The sequence below is a fragment of the Hyperolius riggenbachi genome, chromosome 1 (genome assembly GCF_040937935.1).
Source record: "Hyperolius riggenbachi isolate aHypRig1 chromosome 1, aHypRig1.pri, whole genome shotgun sequence".
Taxonomy (NCBI): Eukaryota; Metazoa; Chordata; class Amphibia; order Anura; family Hyperoliidae; genus Hyperolius; species Hyperolius riggenbachi.
Window position 1 is genome coordinate 490,599,602 of NC_090646.1, and position 19,360 is coordinate 490,618,961.

A 19,360-nucleotide genomic window follows, 5' to 3' on the forward strand; every position below is an offset into this window, starting at 1 on the left:
ATGTATGGCGCCAATATTTTATTTGGAAATAAAGGTGCATTTTTTCAGTTTTGCGTCTATCCCCAATTACAAGCCCATCCTATATAATAGGCAACTGTCCCTGCGTACAGCAGGGACAGTTGTCTCTGTGTAGCTGGGTCCGTGCTTCTTGCTACTGCGCATGTGCGCAGCAGGGACCCAGCCTCACACAGGCAGGACGACAGGGACGGAGCCAGGCGGGCGTGTAATCGGGCGGCCGGGTGTGCACGCGCACGTGTGCGGCGGGTGCGTGAAGGGCGGGTGCGCGCGGAGACAGACCTACCCAGTTTTTCAACGGGCTAAGGTCACTAGCACTTTATAAAGTAATTGTAGTATACAGTTTTTGTATACATATTAAAAAAGTTCAGTCCTTAAAGGGAACCTGAAGCGAGGAAAATTATTTCAAATAAACACATGACGTAACTGCAAATGAATACTACATACTAACCTCACCGTCAGTTCCTCTCAGAAGCTCACCATTTTCTTCTTACAGTGGTCCCTTCCAGTTCTGACAATATTTTGTCAGAACTGAAATACACCAGTTGCTGTCAGTTATATATCAGCAGCTGTCAGTTACAACTGAATGTGCAAGGTAATGCCTATGTTTCCCTATTGCTCAAGTGGGTGATATTACAGTTCAACAGTGTGCTGACCATGAAGTTGTTAGGGAGTAATGTTCATTTTTAAAATGGAGGACGGAGAAATCCATTGATCACAGTGGACAAATGGGACGCAGGAGAGGAGAAAGAAAAAAATTAAAAATTAAAAATGGTAACTTTAGGAGAGTGTGGGAAGTCAGGGGTCAATTTAAAAAAAAAAAAAAAAAAAAAAAAACTGTAACTGGGGATGATTAACTGAAATAAAAAAAAGGGTTGTAATATTACAATTTGGCCACAAGATGTCCTCAGTGGTGACTTCAGCTTACCGTAATATTAGTACGGAAACCGAAGCACTACGTGGATGGGATTTATGAATGGCAGACAGAGCCATCTGAATAGACGGCTGCAGCCATTCACAGGGGAACTTATGCTGGGCATACACGGTACGTTTTCTACCGTGTAATCGAGCCGCTGATGGAAAATTTCCGACGTCTCCGCCGGATCGATTCCGCGCTCGATACCAGCAGGCAGGACAAAAGAAGAAACGAGCGGAAAATAAGGAAGCGCCTGCGGGGACGAGCGGGAATCGATCCGGGCGCCCGCGGGAACGTGCCGCAATCGAGCCAGCGGCTCGATTACACGGTACAAAACGTACCGTGTATGCCCAAGCATTAGATTAATGAATGGGATTTGTTTTCCCATTCATTGATCTAGCGGCTAACGATCGTCGGAAATGAGCGGTGGAACTGAGCGAGCACCGGGGGAGGGGGTGCGGGGAGAGATCACTCACCTCTTCCGGTTCCAGCTTGCGCTCCACTGACATCACTTCCTGCAACGCCGCCCACTACCCCTCCAGCTCGGCGGCCAGCCCCCGCACTCACGGACGGGCAGTTGCCGCCCCCCTAGAAGTGCCGCCTGAGGCAAAAGTTTCACCTCGCCTCATGAGCGGGCCGGCCCTGCTCGCTTCTATTGGAGGGGAGATAGCCAGCAGCAGGAAAAGAAGGCTTCTGATTGGAGGGCGGGAGGAGGCGGCTGCAGCAGACTTCTTTCCTTGCTGTAACTGTTTGGTTTGCTGAACTGTGCGGTTATAGTGGGAGCTGTGCTGGCTCTCTAAGCAATGCACCGAGAATGGTGAAATTGATTTTTTGACAGACAGGGACCTTCAAAATACGGACAGTACGGACATGCTTAATTTCAAGTGATTTGTACGGACTGCCCGTCCACAGACGGACGGTTGGCAACCCTGTTTTCCTAAAACACAATGGCCTTTATTCAGCTCACTTTCATCTTCAGTTTAAAGGGAAGGTTCAGGGACTATCTAAAAAAAATAAAAATCCATTTCCACTTACCTGGGGCTTCCTCCAGCCCGTGGCAGGCAGGAGGTGCCCTCGGCGCCGCTCCGCAGGCTCCCGGTGGTCTCCGGTGGCCGACCCGACCTGGCCAGGCCGGCGGCCAGGTCGGGCCTCTTCTGCGCTCCATGGTGCGTTCCACGCCGGCGCGCTGACGTCATCGGACGTCCTCCGGGTTGTACTGCGCAGGCTCAGAACTACTGAGCCTGCGCAGTACAGCCCGGAGGACGTCCGATGACGTCAGCGCGCCGGCGTGGAACGCACCATGGAGCGCAGAAGAGGCCCGACCTGGCCGCCGGCCTGGCCAGGTCGGGTCGGCCACCGGGAGCCTGCGGAGCGGCGCCGAGGGCACCTCCTGCCTGCCACGGGCTGGAGGAAGCCCCAGGTAAGTGGAAATGGATTTTTATTTTTTTTTAGATAGTCCCTGAACCTTCCCTTTAAATTAACTTTTCATCAGTCTGCAATTGAAAAAGTACCAAAAAGAAGGCGAAAAGTGCTGTTAAACATTTTTTACTTGTTGGTTGCTTTAAAGGGACACCGAGCTCAAATTAAAAACAAAATTAGTACTCACCTGGGGCTTTCTGCAACCAATTGTAGGTCGGGAGGTCTCACGACGGCGTCCTGGCTCTTCTCCTAGGCCCCGCTCCAAAATGGCTGCCCGGCCGCGTGTCGGGCTCTTTCTTCCGCATATGTCACGGCTGACGTCACCAGGCCGACCGCACCGCGTCATCACGGTGGCCAGCGCGACAGTAAGGAGCATGCGTGCTTTAATCGCGCATGCGCCGTACTGTCACGCCAGCCGCCGTGATGTGGCCAGCCTGGTGACGTCAGCCGTGACATATGCGGAAGAAGGAGCCCGAAACTCAGTCCGGTGTCACCGGGCAGCCATTTCCGAGCGGGGCCTAGGAGAAGAGCCAGGACGCCGTCGTGGGACCTCCCGACCTACACTGGGCTGCAGAAAGCCCCAGGTGAGTACTAATTTCGTTTTGAAATTGAGCTCGGAGTCCCTTTAAAGGCATTTTATTGATAAGATGTGTAAATATCACCTAGGAGAAAACTTGAATTAAATAAGGGCCTAAGGCCCATATGCAATTAACTTTTTCTCCTGAGTTTTCACCTAGGAGATAATTTTTCATCTTCTCTTTAAAACAACTTTTCAGCAAAAAAGTAACAAAAAGTAGTTGAAAAAGTACTATCAAATGTATTTTAAATACCAGTATTTTCTAGCTTGTTGATGGCTTAAAAAGCATTTTATTGACAAAGTGTGAAAATATCACAGAGGAGAAAACAAAAGAAAAAAAGGGGAATAGCACGTGGGCCTGAGTGTCTTCTATCAAGCAAATGCGTTGATGAATGGAATAAGACTAAAGGAATTCGTCCCTTTTCTTCTAAGACACATTCATGGGCAGTGTCTCAAATGTGATTGCAAATGATTTCAATATCTTCAAATGTCTCATTTTGTTTCCTGCTCTTTTCAAGATCAACAACTCTTCTCTTTCCATGGATACATGAAGTTAAAGTAAACCTGTAGGGAAAAAAACGATCCTAGGGGGTACTTACCATGGGAGGGGGAAGCCTCTTCATCCTAATAAAGCTTTCCCCATCGTCCTTAGTCCTCCTCATTCCAGCCCTTGCTGTGGACAACAGTGACACTAACAATATTCACATTCGGTGATGTGCGCAGGCTCTGGCGAAAATAGCCCTTGTCAGTAGGGATTTTCGGGGGCTCCGATTTTTCTGCTGGCCAGCATGGTACAATTGTTCAATCAAGCATCTGTGGCCCAGCCCCATACCCGAGTAGTCCTACTGCATAGACACAGAATGCTCCCGGCTACGGGAGCATGCATGACTGTACATGCGCCACTGAACTAATGTACTGGTCTGGCCAACGAAGGATCGGAGCCGCCTGGTGAGACGGCAAGGGAGGCCAGGGCCTGAAGGGGGCTAGAGGACGCTTCAGTAAAGTATAAATGCTTTCATTTTATTCCTCTCTGGACCAGTATTATGCAGAAAATACAGCACTTAAATCCTGGTTTGCTGGTCTAGCCACTTAAGAGACTGCATAACACCAGAAAGGATTCCCAACTTAAATATATATATTTAAGTTGGGAATCCTTTCTGGTGTTATGCAGTCTCTTAATTCTATCAATTATACTACACGTACTACATACTACACGTACAGTAATTAAAATCCATAAATCCATACAGTAATTAAAATCCATAACCCATGGTATACCACAGCAAAAATATTAGAGTCAAAAATAACAAATTCATTCAGTATAAATACCATCAAAGAGCATTATATCCCTTTCTCTGGCTTTTAAGTACATATTCATTAGTGCTTCTCTATTCCCTAGTCATAGTTGAATTTTTAGCATTTATTGGCACTTGCATTTTCTCTGCATTATTGATTAATGATCACACTGTGGTTTATGTACTGACATTTTTGCTTAGGGATCCATTATCTACCGTATTTACCGCACCTGGAGTTCTCACACAGCATGGGGAAGCTTTTTCCTAGAGATATATGCATGTGCACTACAGGAATTCATCATACTTATAATGGGCTCAGGGGGTATTTGGTATTCATTAACCATTATTAGTAAGATCTAATAAAAAAAAAAAAGTATATAACTATATATATATATATATATATATATATACATATATATACACACACACATACAGTGGAGGAAATAATTATTTGACCACTCACTGATTTTGTAAGTGTGTCCAATGACAAAGAAATTAAAAAAGTCTCAGAACAGTTTCATTTCAATAGTAGGTTTATTTTAACAGTGGCAGATAGCACATTAATAGGAAAATCGAAAAAATAACCTTAAATAAAAGATAGCAACTGATTTGCATTTCATTGAGTGAAATAAGTTTTTGAACCCCTACCAACCATTAAGAGTTCTGGCTCCCACAGAGTGGTTAGACACTTCTACTCAATTAGTCACCCTCATTAAGGACACCTGTCTTAACTAGTCACCTGTATAAAAGACACCCGTACACAGAATCAATCAATCAAGCAGACTCCAAACTCTCCAATATGGGAAAGACCAAAGAGCTGTCCAAGGATGTCAGAGACAAAATTGTAGACCTGCACAAGGCTGGAATGGGCTACAAAACCATTAGCAAGAAGCTGGGAGAGAAGGTGACAACTGTTGGTGCGATTGCTCGAAAATGGAAGGAGCACAAAATGACCATCAATCGACCTCGCTCTGGGGCTCCACGCAAGATCTCACCTCGTGGGGTGTCAATGGTTCTGAGAAAGATGAAAAAGCATCCTAGAACTACACGGGAGGAGTTAGTGAATGACCTCAAATTAGCAGGGACCACAGTCACCAAGAAAACCATTGGAAACACATTACACCGCAATGGATTAAAATCCTGCAGGGCTCGCAAGGTCCCCCTGCTCAAGAAGGCACATGTGCAGGCCCGTCTGAAGTTTGCCAATGAACACCTGAATGATTCTATGAGTGACTGGGAGAAGGTGCTGTGGTCTGATGAGACCAAAATAGAGCTCTTTGGCATTAACTCAACTCGCTGTGTTTGGAGGAAGAAAAATGCTGCCTATGACCCCCAAAACACCGTCCCCACCGTCAAGCATGAGGGTGGAAACATTTTGCTTTGGGGGTGTTTTTCTGCTAAGGGCACAGGACAACTTAATCGCATTAACGGGAAAATGGACGGAGCCATGTATCGTGAAATCCTGAACGACAACCTCCTTCCCTCTGCCAGGAAACTGAAAATGGGTCGTGGATGGGTGTTCCAGCATGACAATGACCCAAAACATACAGCAAAGGCAACAAAGGAGTGGCTCAAGAAGAAGCACATTAATGTCATGGAGTGGCCTAGTCAGTCTCCGGACCTTAATCTAATAGAAAACCTATGGAGGGAGCTCAAGCTCAGAGTTGCACAGAGACCGCCTCGAAACCTTAGGGATTTAGAGATGATCTGCAAAGAGGAGTGGACCAACATTCCTCCTAAAATGTGTGCAAACTTGGTCATCAATTACAAGAAACGTTTGACCTCTGTGCTTGCAAACAAGGGTTTTTCCACTAAGTATTAAGTCTTTTATTGTTAGAGGGTTCAAAAACTTATTTCACTCAATGAAATGCAAATCAGTTGCTATCTTTTATTTAAGGTTATTTTTTCGATTTTCCTTTTGATGTGCTATCTGCCACTGTTAAAATAAACCTACCATTGAAATGATACTGTTCTGAGACTTTTCATTTCTTTGTCATTGGACAAACTTACAAAATCAGTGAGGGGTCAAATAATTATTTCCTCCACTATACATATATATATATATATATATATATATATACTGTGATATAGCAAACCTCTGACTATAGTATACTCCCTAGGTCCCGACTATGCGCTTGTTTGAATGCCCAGTGTATAAACAATTCTGGTATAGTAATATCTCTCTCTCTCTCTCACTCACTCATCATAGATGGTACTTGTTCCCTACTGTCACCCATAAAGGAGTGAATGCTGTAATAATGTTGAGAACCACTGCTCTAGATCATTATATGTTGCAGAACTATATCACAGTTCACTGGCTTATATAATAGTAAATATGATACTTACTGCGCTTGCATAAAAAGGAGGACTTCTCATAGCAGTTTTCAGCATACCAGCTGTGCAGGCCATGGTGCCGTAAAGAAGGCAGATGGAAATATTGCAGTTGGGCGCATAAGATGTTTTCATTTTCAGACATTGCTGTTCCGAAGATGGGAACTGGGGGTAAGAAAACTTCAGAAGATCCTAAGGGATGCAAGTATAGCAAGCATCAGTCCACTTATTCACAGAGTTTGATAATTATAAAACACAGATTTAAAGGTCAATTAAACCTAAAACATAAAGCAAATTCTGAAAGCAATCATGTTGATGAGCTTTTCAAACTGCATATAGACACCTGGCTTACATTGTAATGCTGGGATTCTGGGATATGTACTATGCAGCTGATCTTTCTATTTTGCATACTACAGGGTCATGCCTGATTAATCCAGCAAACAGCTGCAGAGGGACGTGTCCACCACTTTACTTCTACATATTATTTATGTTCACTAATAACCATGATTGCCATTAGAATTTACCTTGTGCAGTTCCTGGTTAAGCTGGGCTTTAAAGTGTATCCAAGGCAAATAAGAATAAAAAAATAAAAATAGATGCTTGCCTAAGTCCTCTGCCCCCCCCCCCCCCCCCCCCCCCCCATGCATTTTGGGTTGGTGTGGCTCTGTAAAATTTGTAAGCTATAGGCTTGCTGTACACCAGCGGTTCTGGGTGTAAGCCTGGCTTCAAGGGCATAAAGAAATAATTTGCATATTTCTTAGTGATGCATTGTGGGAAACCAGGGTTTCTCACTTAAAGCAGACCTAAACCCATGACTTCCTCTTGGCTTTTTAGTGGGAGGGCTTTTCAGTCTCTTTTAGTCACCTATACTTTCCTAGTATACCCTGAGCTACTTGGGTATTGTGCAGTAAATTTACATAAGATACAGACATACCAGTATGTAGAATGGGAACAACTGCTTAAGGATGTAATTACCTTTATATGCAACCTCCCAGTGTCCTTCAACAGAATGATTTCTACTTGTTATCACAAATTGGTATCCCACCCACAGCCTATGGAAACAGAAATACAGAAAAAACTGTTTTATATAACAGGATCAAGAATAATAAAAAAATACAGCATCACTCAACACCACAATATCAAAACAGTATGCATCCAATAAAAAAAAATGTTCAATTCCAGGCGAATTAAAGCAAACCTAAACTGAAAATAAACATTGAGATAATGAATTGTATGTGTAGTGCCAACATAGAAGATGATCTGAATTTTTAAGACTGATTTTGCAGCAATAAAAATCTAATGTAAAATTAGCTTCATTCTGCTCCAAAACATACATAAGTAATGACCCTTTAATCTTTTCAGCAGTAAAACATTATCATAATGTTTTGCCTTCCATTTACTTTTCTGGACATCTGGCTAAATGTTAACTTCTGTCAACACTTTCTGTACAGGAAAACAGAAGGAGACTTGACATTTTTTTTTTTTAGTAGGATTAGTACTATACAGGTCCTTCTAAAACAATTAGCATATTGTGATGAAGTTCATTATTTTCTGTAATGTACTGATAAACATTAGACTTTCATATATTTTAGATTCATTACACACAACTGAAGTAGTTCAAGCCTTTTATTGTTTTAATATTGATGATTTTGGCTTACAGCTCATGAAAACCCAAAATTCCTATCTCAAAAAATTAGCACATCATGAAAAGGTTCTCTAAACGAGCTATTAACCTAATCATCTGAATCAACTAATTAACTCTAAACACCTGCAAAAGATTCCTGAGGCTTTTAAAAACTCCCAGCCTGGTTAATTACTTAAAACTGCAATCATGGGTAAGACTGCCGACCTGACTGCTGTCCAGAAGGCCATCATTGACACCCTCAAGCAAGAGGGTAAGACACAGAAATACATTTCTGAACGAATAGGCTGTTCCCAGAGTGCTGTATCAAGGCACCTCAGTGGGAAGTCTGTGGGAAGGAAACAGTTTGGCAGAAAACGCTGCACAACGAGAAGAGGTGACCGGACCCTGAGGAAGATTGTGGAGAAGGACCGATTCCAGACCTTGGAGGACCTGCGGAAGCAGTGGACTGAGTCTGGAGTAGAAACATCCAGAGCCACCGTGTACAGGCGTGTGCAGGAAATGGGCTACAGGTGCCGCATTCCTCAGGTCAAGCCACTTTTGAACCAGAAACAGCGGCAGAAGAGCCTGACCTGGGCTACAGAGAAGCAGCACTGGACTGTTGCTCAGTGGTCCAAAATACTTTTTTCGGATGAAAGCAACTTTTGCATGTCATTCGGAAATCAAGGTGCCAGAGCCTGGAGGAAGAATGGGGAGAGGGAAATGCCAAAATGCCTGAAGTCCAGTGTCAAGTACCCACAGTCAGTGATGGTCTGGGGTGCCATGTCAGCTGCTGGTGTTGTTCAACTGTTTTATCAAGGGTAGGGTCAATGCAGCTAGCTATCAGGAGATTTTGGAGCACTTAATGCTTCCATCTGCTGAAAAGCTTTATGGGGATGAAGATTTCATTTTTCAGCATGACATGGCACCTGCTCACAGTGCCAAAACCACTGATAAATGGTTTACTGACCATGGTATTACTGTGCTCAATTGGCCTGCCAACTCTCATGACCTGAACCCCATAGAGAATCTGTGGGATATTGTGAAGAGAAAGTTGAGAGACGCAAGACCCAACACTCTGGATGAGCTTAAGGCCGCTATCGAAGCATCCTGGGCCTCCATAACACCTGAGCAGTGCCACGGGCTGATTGCCTCCATGCCACGCCGCATTGAAACAGTCATTTCTGCAAAAGGATTCCCGACCAAGTTTTGAGTGCATAACTGAACATAATTATTTGAAGGTTGACTTTTTTTGTTTTAAGAACACTTTTTTTTATTGGTCGAATGAAATATGCAAATTTTTTGAGATAGGAATTTGGGGTTTTCATGAGCTGTATGCCAAAATCATCAATATTAAAACAATAAAAGGCTTCAACTACTTCAGTTGTGTGTAATGAATCTAAAATATATGAAAGTCTAATGTTTATCAGTACATTACAGAAAATAATGAACTTTATCCCAATATGCTAATTTTTTGAGAAGGACCTGTATGTACCTATGTTTATCTCATCATGTCACTTCAGGCACCCTTTAAATCCATCCTATATCTTTCCAAGTTGTAATTACCTATTCAGGAAGAAAAATATCTGGAGTCCTGTATCCATAGATCTATCTGGGTAATAGGCACATGGAGTATAGGGAAGACTGCCCATATTTCATATAACAGGAGAGACAAAGACACACAAATCCCTTTCTTTGTGCCAGGACAAGGCCCTCTAGAAGGCAAGGCAAAGATGATAAACTGTACACGGTTTCAAATAACGTGTGACTTAAATCCCTGCACTGTGTGTAGCTGAACCAAAGGAACTTAACAAAAGAGGCGTTTCACTTTAATTTTCACGAGGCTACAAAAGTCATGTAACACAGGGGTCCCCAACCTTTTTCAGCCGGGGGGGGGGGGGGGGGGTTGGTAATGTGGTGGCATTCGTGGTTGGACAGTGCCGTGCGCAGCGGGTTACGTGGGGGGCGGGGGCATAACTAGCGTATAGGGGGTTTAGTTGCCCCAGTGTAGCTAGTATAGTTACCTCAGTATAGCTAGTATAGTGCCCCAGTATAGCTAGTATCAAAGTGCCCCAGTATAGCTAGTATAGTGCCCCGGTATAGCTAGTAAAGTGCCCCAGTATAGCTAGTATCAAAGTGCCCCAGGATAGTTGCTCCAGTATAGCTAGTATATTGCCCGGTATAGCTAGTATAGTGCCCAAGTATGGCTAGTATAGTGCCCAAGTATGGGTAGTATAGTGCCCAAGTATAGCTAGTATAGTGCCCCAGTATAGCTGGTATCAAAGTGCCCCAGTATAGTTCCTCCAGTATAGCTAGTATAGTGCCCCAGTATAGCTAGTATAGTGCCCCGGTATAGCTAGTATCAAAGTGCCCCAGTATAGTTCAGAATCAGAATATTTTATTTCGCCAAGCACGACTGGGCCGTGCCCGGAATTGGATTTGGCAAATACAGGGCTAGTGTGAAAAAGAACAAGACATACAATACAGATACATAGGAAGCAGCAGGACAATATAAAGGATACCGTTACAGCAATTGGGTACATTTGAACACGTCTACATGTAGTGTGCAGCCGTGCAGGCAGGCTAGGTGCTACCAGTAGAGGGACCTAAGAGTTCAGACAGTTTACGGCTGATGGGAAGAAACTGTTCCTATGCCTTGTGGTCCTGGTGTAGATGGATCGGAATCTCCGGCCTAAGGGAAGTCTACTGAAGAAGCGAGAGCCTGGATGGGATGGATCATTAGCGATTTTACGAGCTCTGGAGTGCAGTCTAGAGAGGAAGATTTGGTCTAGAGAGGGGAGTGGTTTCCCAATGATTCTCTCAGCTGATCTGATGACCCTCTGCAGTTTGTGTCTTTCGCTGGCGGAGGAGTCGGCATACCAGACCAGGATGGAGGAGCAGAGGACAGATTCAATGGTGGCAGTGTAGAAGCTCGTCAGAAGCTCGCGGGCCATACCAAACTTCTTTAGTTGGCGTAGGAAAAATAGTCTCTGCTGGGCTTTTTTCTGGGTGGCGGTTGTGTTGGCTTTCCAAGTCAAGTCCTAAGAGATTGTCGTGCCGAGGAGGCGCGCACAGGAAACGTTGTCAACTACCGTGCCATCAATGCTGATTGGGGGTGGAGTGGTAGCGTAATTCCTAAAGTCACTGATCATCTCCACCGTTTTTGCAGTGTTGAGGACCAGCCCATTCTCCCTGCACCAGCGGCAAATTTTGTCAACCTGGTGGCGATACTCCTGCTCATCATTCCCAGAGATAAGGCCAACAATGGTGGTGTCGTCAGCAAACTTGATGACTTTGACGGAGTTCGCAGTGGACCTGCAATTGTTAGTGTATAGGGAGAAAAGGAACGGTGACAGAACACATCCTTGAGGGGCTCCTGTGTTGGTGGTCCTTGGTTGGGACATGATCGTGTCCAGCTTGACGGTCTGGGTTCTGTTGCTTAGGAAGTCTGTGATCCAGAGGCGGAGGGTAGGGTGGACCCCAAGGGCAGCCAGATCCTCTTGAAGTATGTTGGGGCAGATGGTGTTAAACGCCAAGCTAAAGTCGAGTAGAAGGATCCTGGCATATGAGTCAGGTCTATCCAGGTGTTCATTTACGAGTTCCAGGCAGATGTTTATGGCGTCATCAGTAGACCTGTTTGCTCTATACGCAAACTGAAACGGGCCCAGCAGGGATTCAGTGGATAGCTTGAGGAGAGGCAAAACCAAGCTTTCAAAGGATTTCATGAAGACCGACGTGAGAGCCACCGGCCTGGAATTGTTTAGATATGAGACACCATGTTTTTTGGGGACAGGGATGATTGTGGACCTCTTGAAGCACGCAGGGACCCTGCCTACCTGGATGGATTTGGTGAAGATGGATGGGAGAATTGGAGCAAGCTGCTGCGCACAGGTTTTCAGACAGGCTGGTGACACTCCATCTGGGCCTGAGGCTTTCCTTGCATTCATCCCTAACAGGTGCTTTCTGACATCCCCCTCATCCACCGCTAGAGGGGGTGGGCATGGATGTGGGGGTGCCAATTCAGAGGTGGTGGCAAAAGGCTCTGGGGACCTTGCTGGGACTGGCAGGTTCTCAAATCTGCAATAGAACTGACTGAGGCTCTCAGCGAGCTCGGTGCTGGGAGTTGCATGCTGGGGTGGGGGCTTGTAGTTCGTGGCAGCCTTAAGCCCCTTCCAGACAGATCGTGTGTCCCTTGAGGAGAGGTTCTGTTCCAGTTTTACAGCGTAGTTCTTTTTGGCGGCCCGCAGTTCCTTGTTTAGGGTGTTTTTAGCCCTCCTATACTCCTCCTGGTTGCCTGACTTGAACGCCAGTTTCTTGCTTCTACGCAGGTGCCGAAGTTTATTGGAGAACCATGGTTTGTTGTTCGGGTAGTGTTGCTCCAGCATAGCTAGTATAGTGCCCCAGTATAGCTAGTATAGTGCCTTGGTATAGCTAGTATCAAAGTGCCCCAGTATAGTTGCTCCAGCATAGCTAGTATAGTGCCCCAGTATAGCTAGTATAGTGCCCTGGTATAGCTAGTATCAAAGTGCCCCAGTATAGTTGCTCCAGTATAGCTAGTATAGTGCCCCAGTATAGCTAGTACAGTGCCCCGGTATAGTTAGTATCAAAGTGCCCCAGTATAGTTGCTCCAGTATAGCTAGTATAGTGCCCCAGTATAGCTAGTATCCAAGTGCCCCAGAATAGTTGCTCCAGTATAGCTAGTATAGTGCCCTAGTATAGCAAGTATCAACGTGCCCCAGTTTAGTTGCTCCAGTATAGCTAGTATAGTGCCTGGTATAGCTAGTATAGTGCCCCAGTGTAGCTAGTATCAAAGTGCCCCAGTATAGTTGCCCCAGTACAGCTAGTATAGTGCCCCAGTATAGTTGCCCCAGCATACGCTCCTCTCCAACCGCCCCCCCCCCCCCCCCCCCCCCCCCCCGCCGTTTCCTTAGCTGGCGGCTGCTTTTTCTCTTATATTCTCCTCTCCTGCGTGTTCTTTTGCTTCACAGCAGCGCACCCCGCGGCTGCTGTGATGAGGCAGGAAGCAGGAGAGCAGTTGCCCTGGTAACGGCGACACACAACGCCTCTACAGGAAGCCGCTCTCCTGTTCTGCCTCATCACAGCAGCCGTGGGGCGCGTTGCCGTGAAGCAAAAGAACACGCAGGAGAGGAGAATATAAAAGAGAAAGCGGCTGCCAGCTAAGGTAACAGCAGCGACGGCCGCGGGGGAGAGGTGGGGGCAAGAGGCTAGACCCGTGGACCACCAGAAAACTGCCCACGGACCGGCAGTGGGCCGCGGACCGGGGGTTGGGGACCCGATGTAACACATTTCAACAAGACGTTCTGATATCTTACTTGTTATACTAAAAAGTGGGAATAAAAGATATGCCTCACCTTCGCTGGTCCTTTCTTAGAAACGTTCTTTCTTCCATATCCCATTCCTGAGCCAAGATGAATTTTAACTCTGAATCTGTGGTGAACGTTGCCAGGGAGCCATTCACCTTCTGACAGGTCTGAACAGCATCCCAGTAGTTCTCCCCAGAAGAATACACCTTATAGCAGCTTGCTGTTCCATCATAGTGGTGCCATCCTGATGGGCATTTCCCTAGGAAACATAAAGAGAAGAGGGGGATCACACCCCCAAAATGTGAACATCTTCTTCACTTTGAAGCATTATGCTAAACAACAGTGGTCTTAAATGAGAATGGTTTCATAAGACTAAAGTAGGTGTAAACAATTTAAAAGAAAACCTGAAGTGAGAGCATTATAGAAAGGTGCTATTGCCAATGTCCTCCTAGAAATGCTACTTGTCTGGCTGCTGTGCTAATCATTTGTTATATTCTGGATCATTGGCCTAAAGAATACAGTATTCCCATCAGGTGTTAGCTGTGCGCTTGTTCAAGGCATGTTACTCACTGGTAGTTGTGCTGATCTTTTTGGCTTCAGATTCAGACAAATTACCTTGTAATATGTGATGGCCATATATCAGGCAATGTATTCTAATGACTTCAGGTTCCCTTTGAGCAATTTACCTTAAGCAGTAAAGCTAATGAGATTTGCCTTCTTAAAATAAAAAGGTATTGGCGATAATTCAGCTTTAAGTGAACAACTGTGGTTACCCACAATGCACCGCTAATGAATATTCAAATTATCTCTTTATGCCCCTGAAGCCAGGCTTACACCCAGAGCCGCTTGTGTATAGCAGGTCTATAGCTTTACATTTTACAGAGCCACATCAACCCAAAATGCAGACAGCCTGTTTCGGACTGTTGGTCTTCCACAGTGCATGGCAGGAAATCGATATGGCTGTATGGGATAGAGCAGCTCCGGGTAACCCAAAACCACTAGGAAAGTATAGCAAAAGATACTGTAGTCAACAGATACCAAAAAGTATTCCGTACCATGCACATTATACTGTACTTTTAACACATTAATACTAAACTCTTCTAAAAGCTGTAGTACTCACAAGATTAGGGGCCCCAGAAGAATAAATAATAATAATACTACAGTAATAATTCCAATATCTGTATAGCGATTTTCTCCTGTAGGACTCCAAGCGCTTGAGAACTCCAGCCACTAAGGCGCACTCAGTTGTGTAGTAGCAGTGATAGGGAGTCTTGTGAAAGGACTCCTTACTGAATAGTTGTTGGCTTACTGAATAGGAAGAGCTGAGATTTGAACCCAGGTCTCCTATGTCAGAGGCTGTGCCATTAGACAGTACACTATGCAGCCACTTCAGCTTTTGACAGGCCAGACTAAGTCATTACCTATAACATTTTAACCTGACTAAGGGCCCGTTTCCACTACACCACAAATCGGGCCGAATCTGCAGAGTTTCCCCACACGCAAATCGCGCGGGGAAACTCTGCCATAGGGGATAATGCTGCGAATCGCTTGCCATAGAAAGCCCATGAATAAGGTTCACAAAGCTAACAATTTTGCTGCCTCAGCTTATATCATTATCCAGTCCAAGACTGAATAAAGGAATGGTTACCCTTACAGGAAACCTAAACCCAATGAAAAAAACTGAGTTTCACTTACCTGGGGATTTTACCAGCCTCCTGCAGCCATCCTGTGCCCTCAACGTTACTTCTGGATCCTCTGGTCCCCCGCCGTCAGCAAGTTTAGTTTTTGCCAACTCGTAGTTGGCGGGCTGCCACACACATCATTGCACGCGTTAATGCGGTAACATGCCACTATAGAGGGTGTCGACGCATACAAAGATACCTGTTGACACCCGCTATAGCGTCCTGTTACCTCGGTAATGCGTGCAACTGTTGACACCCGCTATAGCGTCCTGTTACCTCGGTAATGCGTGCAATGATACGTGTGGTGACTTGCTGATGGCGGGGGACCAGAGGATCCAGGAGTGACGTTGAGGGCACAGGATGGCTGCAGGGGGCTGGTAAAAGCCCCAGATAAGTTAAACTCAGTTTTTTTCATTGGGTTTAGGTTTCCTTTAAGTAGCCGAGTACATAAATGCTTTGGTCAGATATTCCTGGAAATGGAGTGAGGCCTGGGACCCACTAGCAGCACTTTTCTCAGCTCTTGTGATTTGCAAAGCTGTTGCTAATGTAAAGCTATGGGTGTAACCCCCACTTGATGGATGTGATATTATAAAAATCACCCATAGCATTGCATTAGCAAGTGTGCTGCTAGTGGGTTCCAGGCCTAAAAGCGGAAACATAAAATAAGGTATTAATGAGGAATATTCATAGGAAGTGACGAGTGAGGTATGAGATTTGAGCACCATTTACAGAAGGTTGTAAAATACAACTTACTACTGAAGCGCACAGGCTGGGCGAAGTTCACCGTATGGAAGCGTGGCGTTTCCCCATTCCTAGCCCGTCCGTGGCGGCTCTCCACACCCTCCTTTCCATGAAATGTTCTCTGGTCTCCAGCCAAACCTACAAAAAGATAGTTGCATAATAATACACTGCTACATTTTAACACATCTGTGTAGATTTATAACTAGCAACATCATATTTCTGCTATACTGTACATGCCACAAGCAGTGCACATTAGCGGATTTACTTGATCAACAAATGTCTTGGTCATACTTCTTAGTGGTGTATTGCACATTTTAACAAAACATGACACTTGCTTTACAATCCACACAGGACTGAATAGGGTACCTATCTGTAATGCACTCAGACGCAGCAAAAACAACTGCAGCTAACATCCCAATAACCTCAGCTCATCAAGCACATTGCTAAGGGGGAATATTCAATGTTGTTCTCTCATTGACCATGCTACATACAGTATATGACTAATATTTGCAGTGCATTTTGTTTTAAAAGAAGGAGCTTTTACATTCCCAAATACAGCTAGAAATCAGGGCTGTGGAGTCGGTCCAAAAATCCACCGACTCCGACTCCTCAGTTTAGGATTCCACCGACTCCGACTCCGACTCCGACTCCACGACTCCGACTCCTCTAATTTGCATATTACAATTTTGTTGATTAAAAGTATGTAACATGAAATTCGTCTCATAACTGCCAACGCTTAGGAATTTTACAAGACAACTGAAGTGAGAAGGATATGTAGACTACTATATTTATTCCCTTTAGACTAAAACTAGTCCTTAGTAATAGTACTTGTAAAAGGTACAAACCGGAACAAAGAACATCTATCAGGCCCTAGGCAATGTAAGTGTGGGTACATGTAAGAATGATGTGCAGGTACTCTGCAGGGGAATGAGGAGATTGTAAACAGACAACACCTCTGTGTTCAATGTGCACAGCATTCTCAGTGGATTCCCTGCAGCTCTGTGAGGAGTGCATATGTAGAGTATAGTACTACTGTGTAACAAAGTAAACCTGAGACAGATGAAATTAAAGTTTTGTACATACCTGGGGCTTCCTCCAGCCGCCTTCAGGATAATCAGTCCCTCGTTGTCCTCCTCCACCACCTGGATCTTCTGCTATGAGTCCAGGTACTTGAGCCAGTCTGGCGTAGTGCGCATGAACACACTCCACCGCTAGGAGCATACTACACCTGTGCAGCACTATTGCGCAGGTGCAGAATGTTCCTGGCTGTGGGAGTGGCATGCGGCCGGACTGCGCTGACTGGCTGAATTACCAGGACTCATAGCAGAAGATCCGGGTGGTGGAGGACAGTGAGGGACTGATTAGCCTGAAGGGGGCTGGAGGAAGCCCCAGGTATGTATAAAACTTTACTTTTCATCCGTCTCAGGTACCCTTTAATTTGTAGTCACCAAACCAAATTTTAATAACATATCAAATTATTTGATTTCAGTGCATACATTTGCATAAATCAGCATCAGTGCAGAATTATTTCCATCTCATTGACCATCTCTATTAGTGACACAGCTACACATCAGGCTTTATTCTTACAGCATAGATGTTATTTAGTATATATAAGAGATTCTTGTGTACTCATCATATATACAGTCACAATCAGATATGTATATCTGACCTTAACAATACGGGGACTGCTTTATTGAAGCAGCACAAGTAACTAATTTTTATTGGTTTATTTCATTTTTGTGGACTAAGCACAGCTATTACTGTATATATACATTATTTTTAATGACTATTATCTGAGAAATAGAACATTTTATCATATTTTCTATTTTAATTACAGTTACAAATTCATTAGGAGTCGGAGTCGGAGTCGGTGCATTTTTTCCCGACTCCGACTCCAGGCACCCAAAATTGCCCGACTCCACGACTCCGACTCCACGACTCCGACTCCGACTCCACAGCCCTGCTAGAAATGATCACTTTTCGTGAGATAATTTATCTTGCAAGCAGATCTTATCAAGATGCATTTAAGGAAATTCACAACCTTTCTGACTGCCTTATAAGACTAAACAGGAAGCAGAGGTGAGACACGACTAGCCAATCAGAGAAGTACAAATTGATCACTCTATAAATCAATCATGCGTTTCTCCATTCATTCTGTTCTGCTGGGGGGGGGGGGGGATTTACCAGCTCGTGTTACAGCCAGCTAACATTTTGACCAGATTTACAAACCAATAATACAATGATGGCAAAATGTATATGTATATCCGAAGGGAAAAAAAAACTCTGACTTATAGCAGAATTTCCGAACAGTTTTGAGCCATGAAAAGTACATCTCATTATCAGGCCATGCAAGCGGTATAGGGCAGGGTCGTCTTCCCCTAGTGTGTCATAGGGCCTGATGCAGTAAAGTTCAGTAAAGTTGCCATTTGCAGGGAGTGAACTGCAATTTTTACTATTACTAGTGCAGCAGAAGCACTGGCAGTTAACCTGTAGTGCCACGTGTTACTGTGGTAGCAGGAGCATTGCTATGGTAACGTGTTACCATAGAGCCACAAGGGTCAACAGCCGCTGCTACCCCTGTGCTAGTAAGCATAAAATTGCTGTGCACTCCCTGCGCATGGCAACTTTACCAGACTTTACTGCATCAGGCCCATAGTTTGTAATTGCTTTATGTGGAGGTTTTGTCATTATACAACCCTTATTTATTGTTTAACACTGCAAAATATGCTGGAACCTTTTAAATTCAAGATAATACATTTAGCTAAAAAATAAAAACCCAGTGGTAACACTTAGAACCTCTAATCACTGGCTGCAAGAATGTTCATGTGTACCTCCTAATGTATTAAACAGCCAGTGCTACTAGAACTTGTGAGCCTGTGTGACATAAAAGGTCATCTGGCTGGCAGACACAGATGCACGAAGGAGCACAAGGCAGGTGTCAGCCTGGATTTAGACCACAGGAACGTGTTGTGCTGAGTGATTTTAATGCCGCTTGTGCAGAAAGGGTATCAATATTTCTCGCAGCAGGTTTGGGCTGTTGCCAAGTTATAGTTCCCATACTCAGCAGAGGTGAAGAACAGCAACACCGTCCAGCAAGAAAGCCTTTCTTCTCTGCCCACCACCTCAGCTTCTTCCGGTTTATCATCCTGTACTTCAATAAGCTACAAATCTACAGCATAATACATTTTTCTCCAGGTGAGCAAAAGATTTCTTCAGCTATCATATTTTCCAACTTTTTGAGATAAGAAAGAGGGGCACTTCAGCCACACCCCTGCCACACCCCTAATCACGCCCGACACACCTCTAGTCATGCATACCATAAAGATTTCCTAAGAAAAATATGTTGTTTTATGGTTTAAAGGACAACTAAAGGGAGAGGGATATGGAGGCTGCCATATTTATTTGCTTTTAAGCAATACCAGTTGCCTGGCCACCCTGTTGA

The 19,360-nt window shown here is 44.7% G+C and overlaps 1 protein-coding gene across 4 annotated transcripts in view; it reads right to left on the reverse strand.

Moving 5' to 3' along the window:
* Positions 1-19,360, reverse strand: part of DGCR2 (DiGeorge syndrome critical region gene 2) — a 92,426-nt gene that overhangs the window by 21,129 nt on the left and 51,937 nt on the right. For all 4 annotated transcript variants that reach the window (XM_068242843.1, XM_068242858.1, XM_068242832.1 and 1 more), the window contains 4 exons: positions 15,929-16,056; positions 13,544-13,761; positions 7,526-7,602; positions 6,566-6,742 (listed from right to left, as the gene is read on the reverse strand). In XM_068242843.1, coding sequence (XP_068098944.1) covers positions 6,566-6,742; positions 7,526-7,602; positions 13,544-13,761; positions 15,929-16,056 — 600 coding nt within the window. The remainder of the gene's footprint in view (positions 1-6,565; positions 6,743-7,525; positions 7,603-13,543; positions 13,762-15,928; positions 16,057-19,360) is intronic.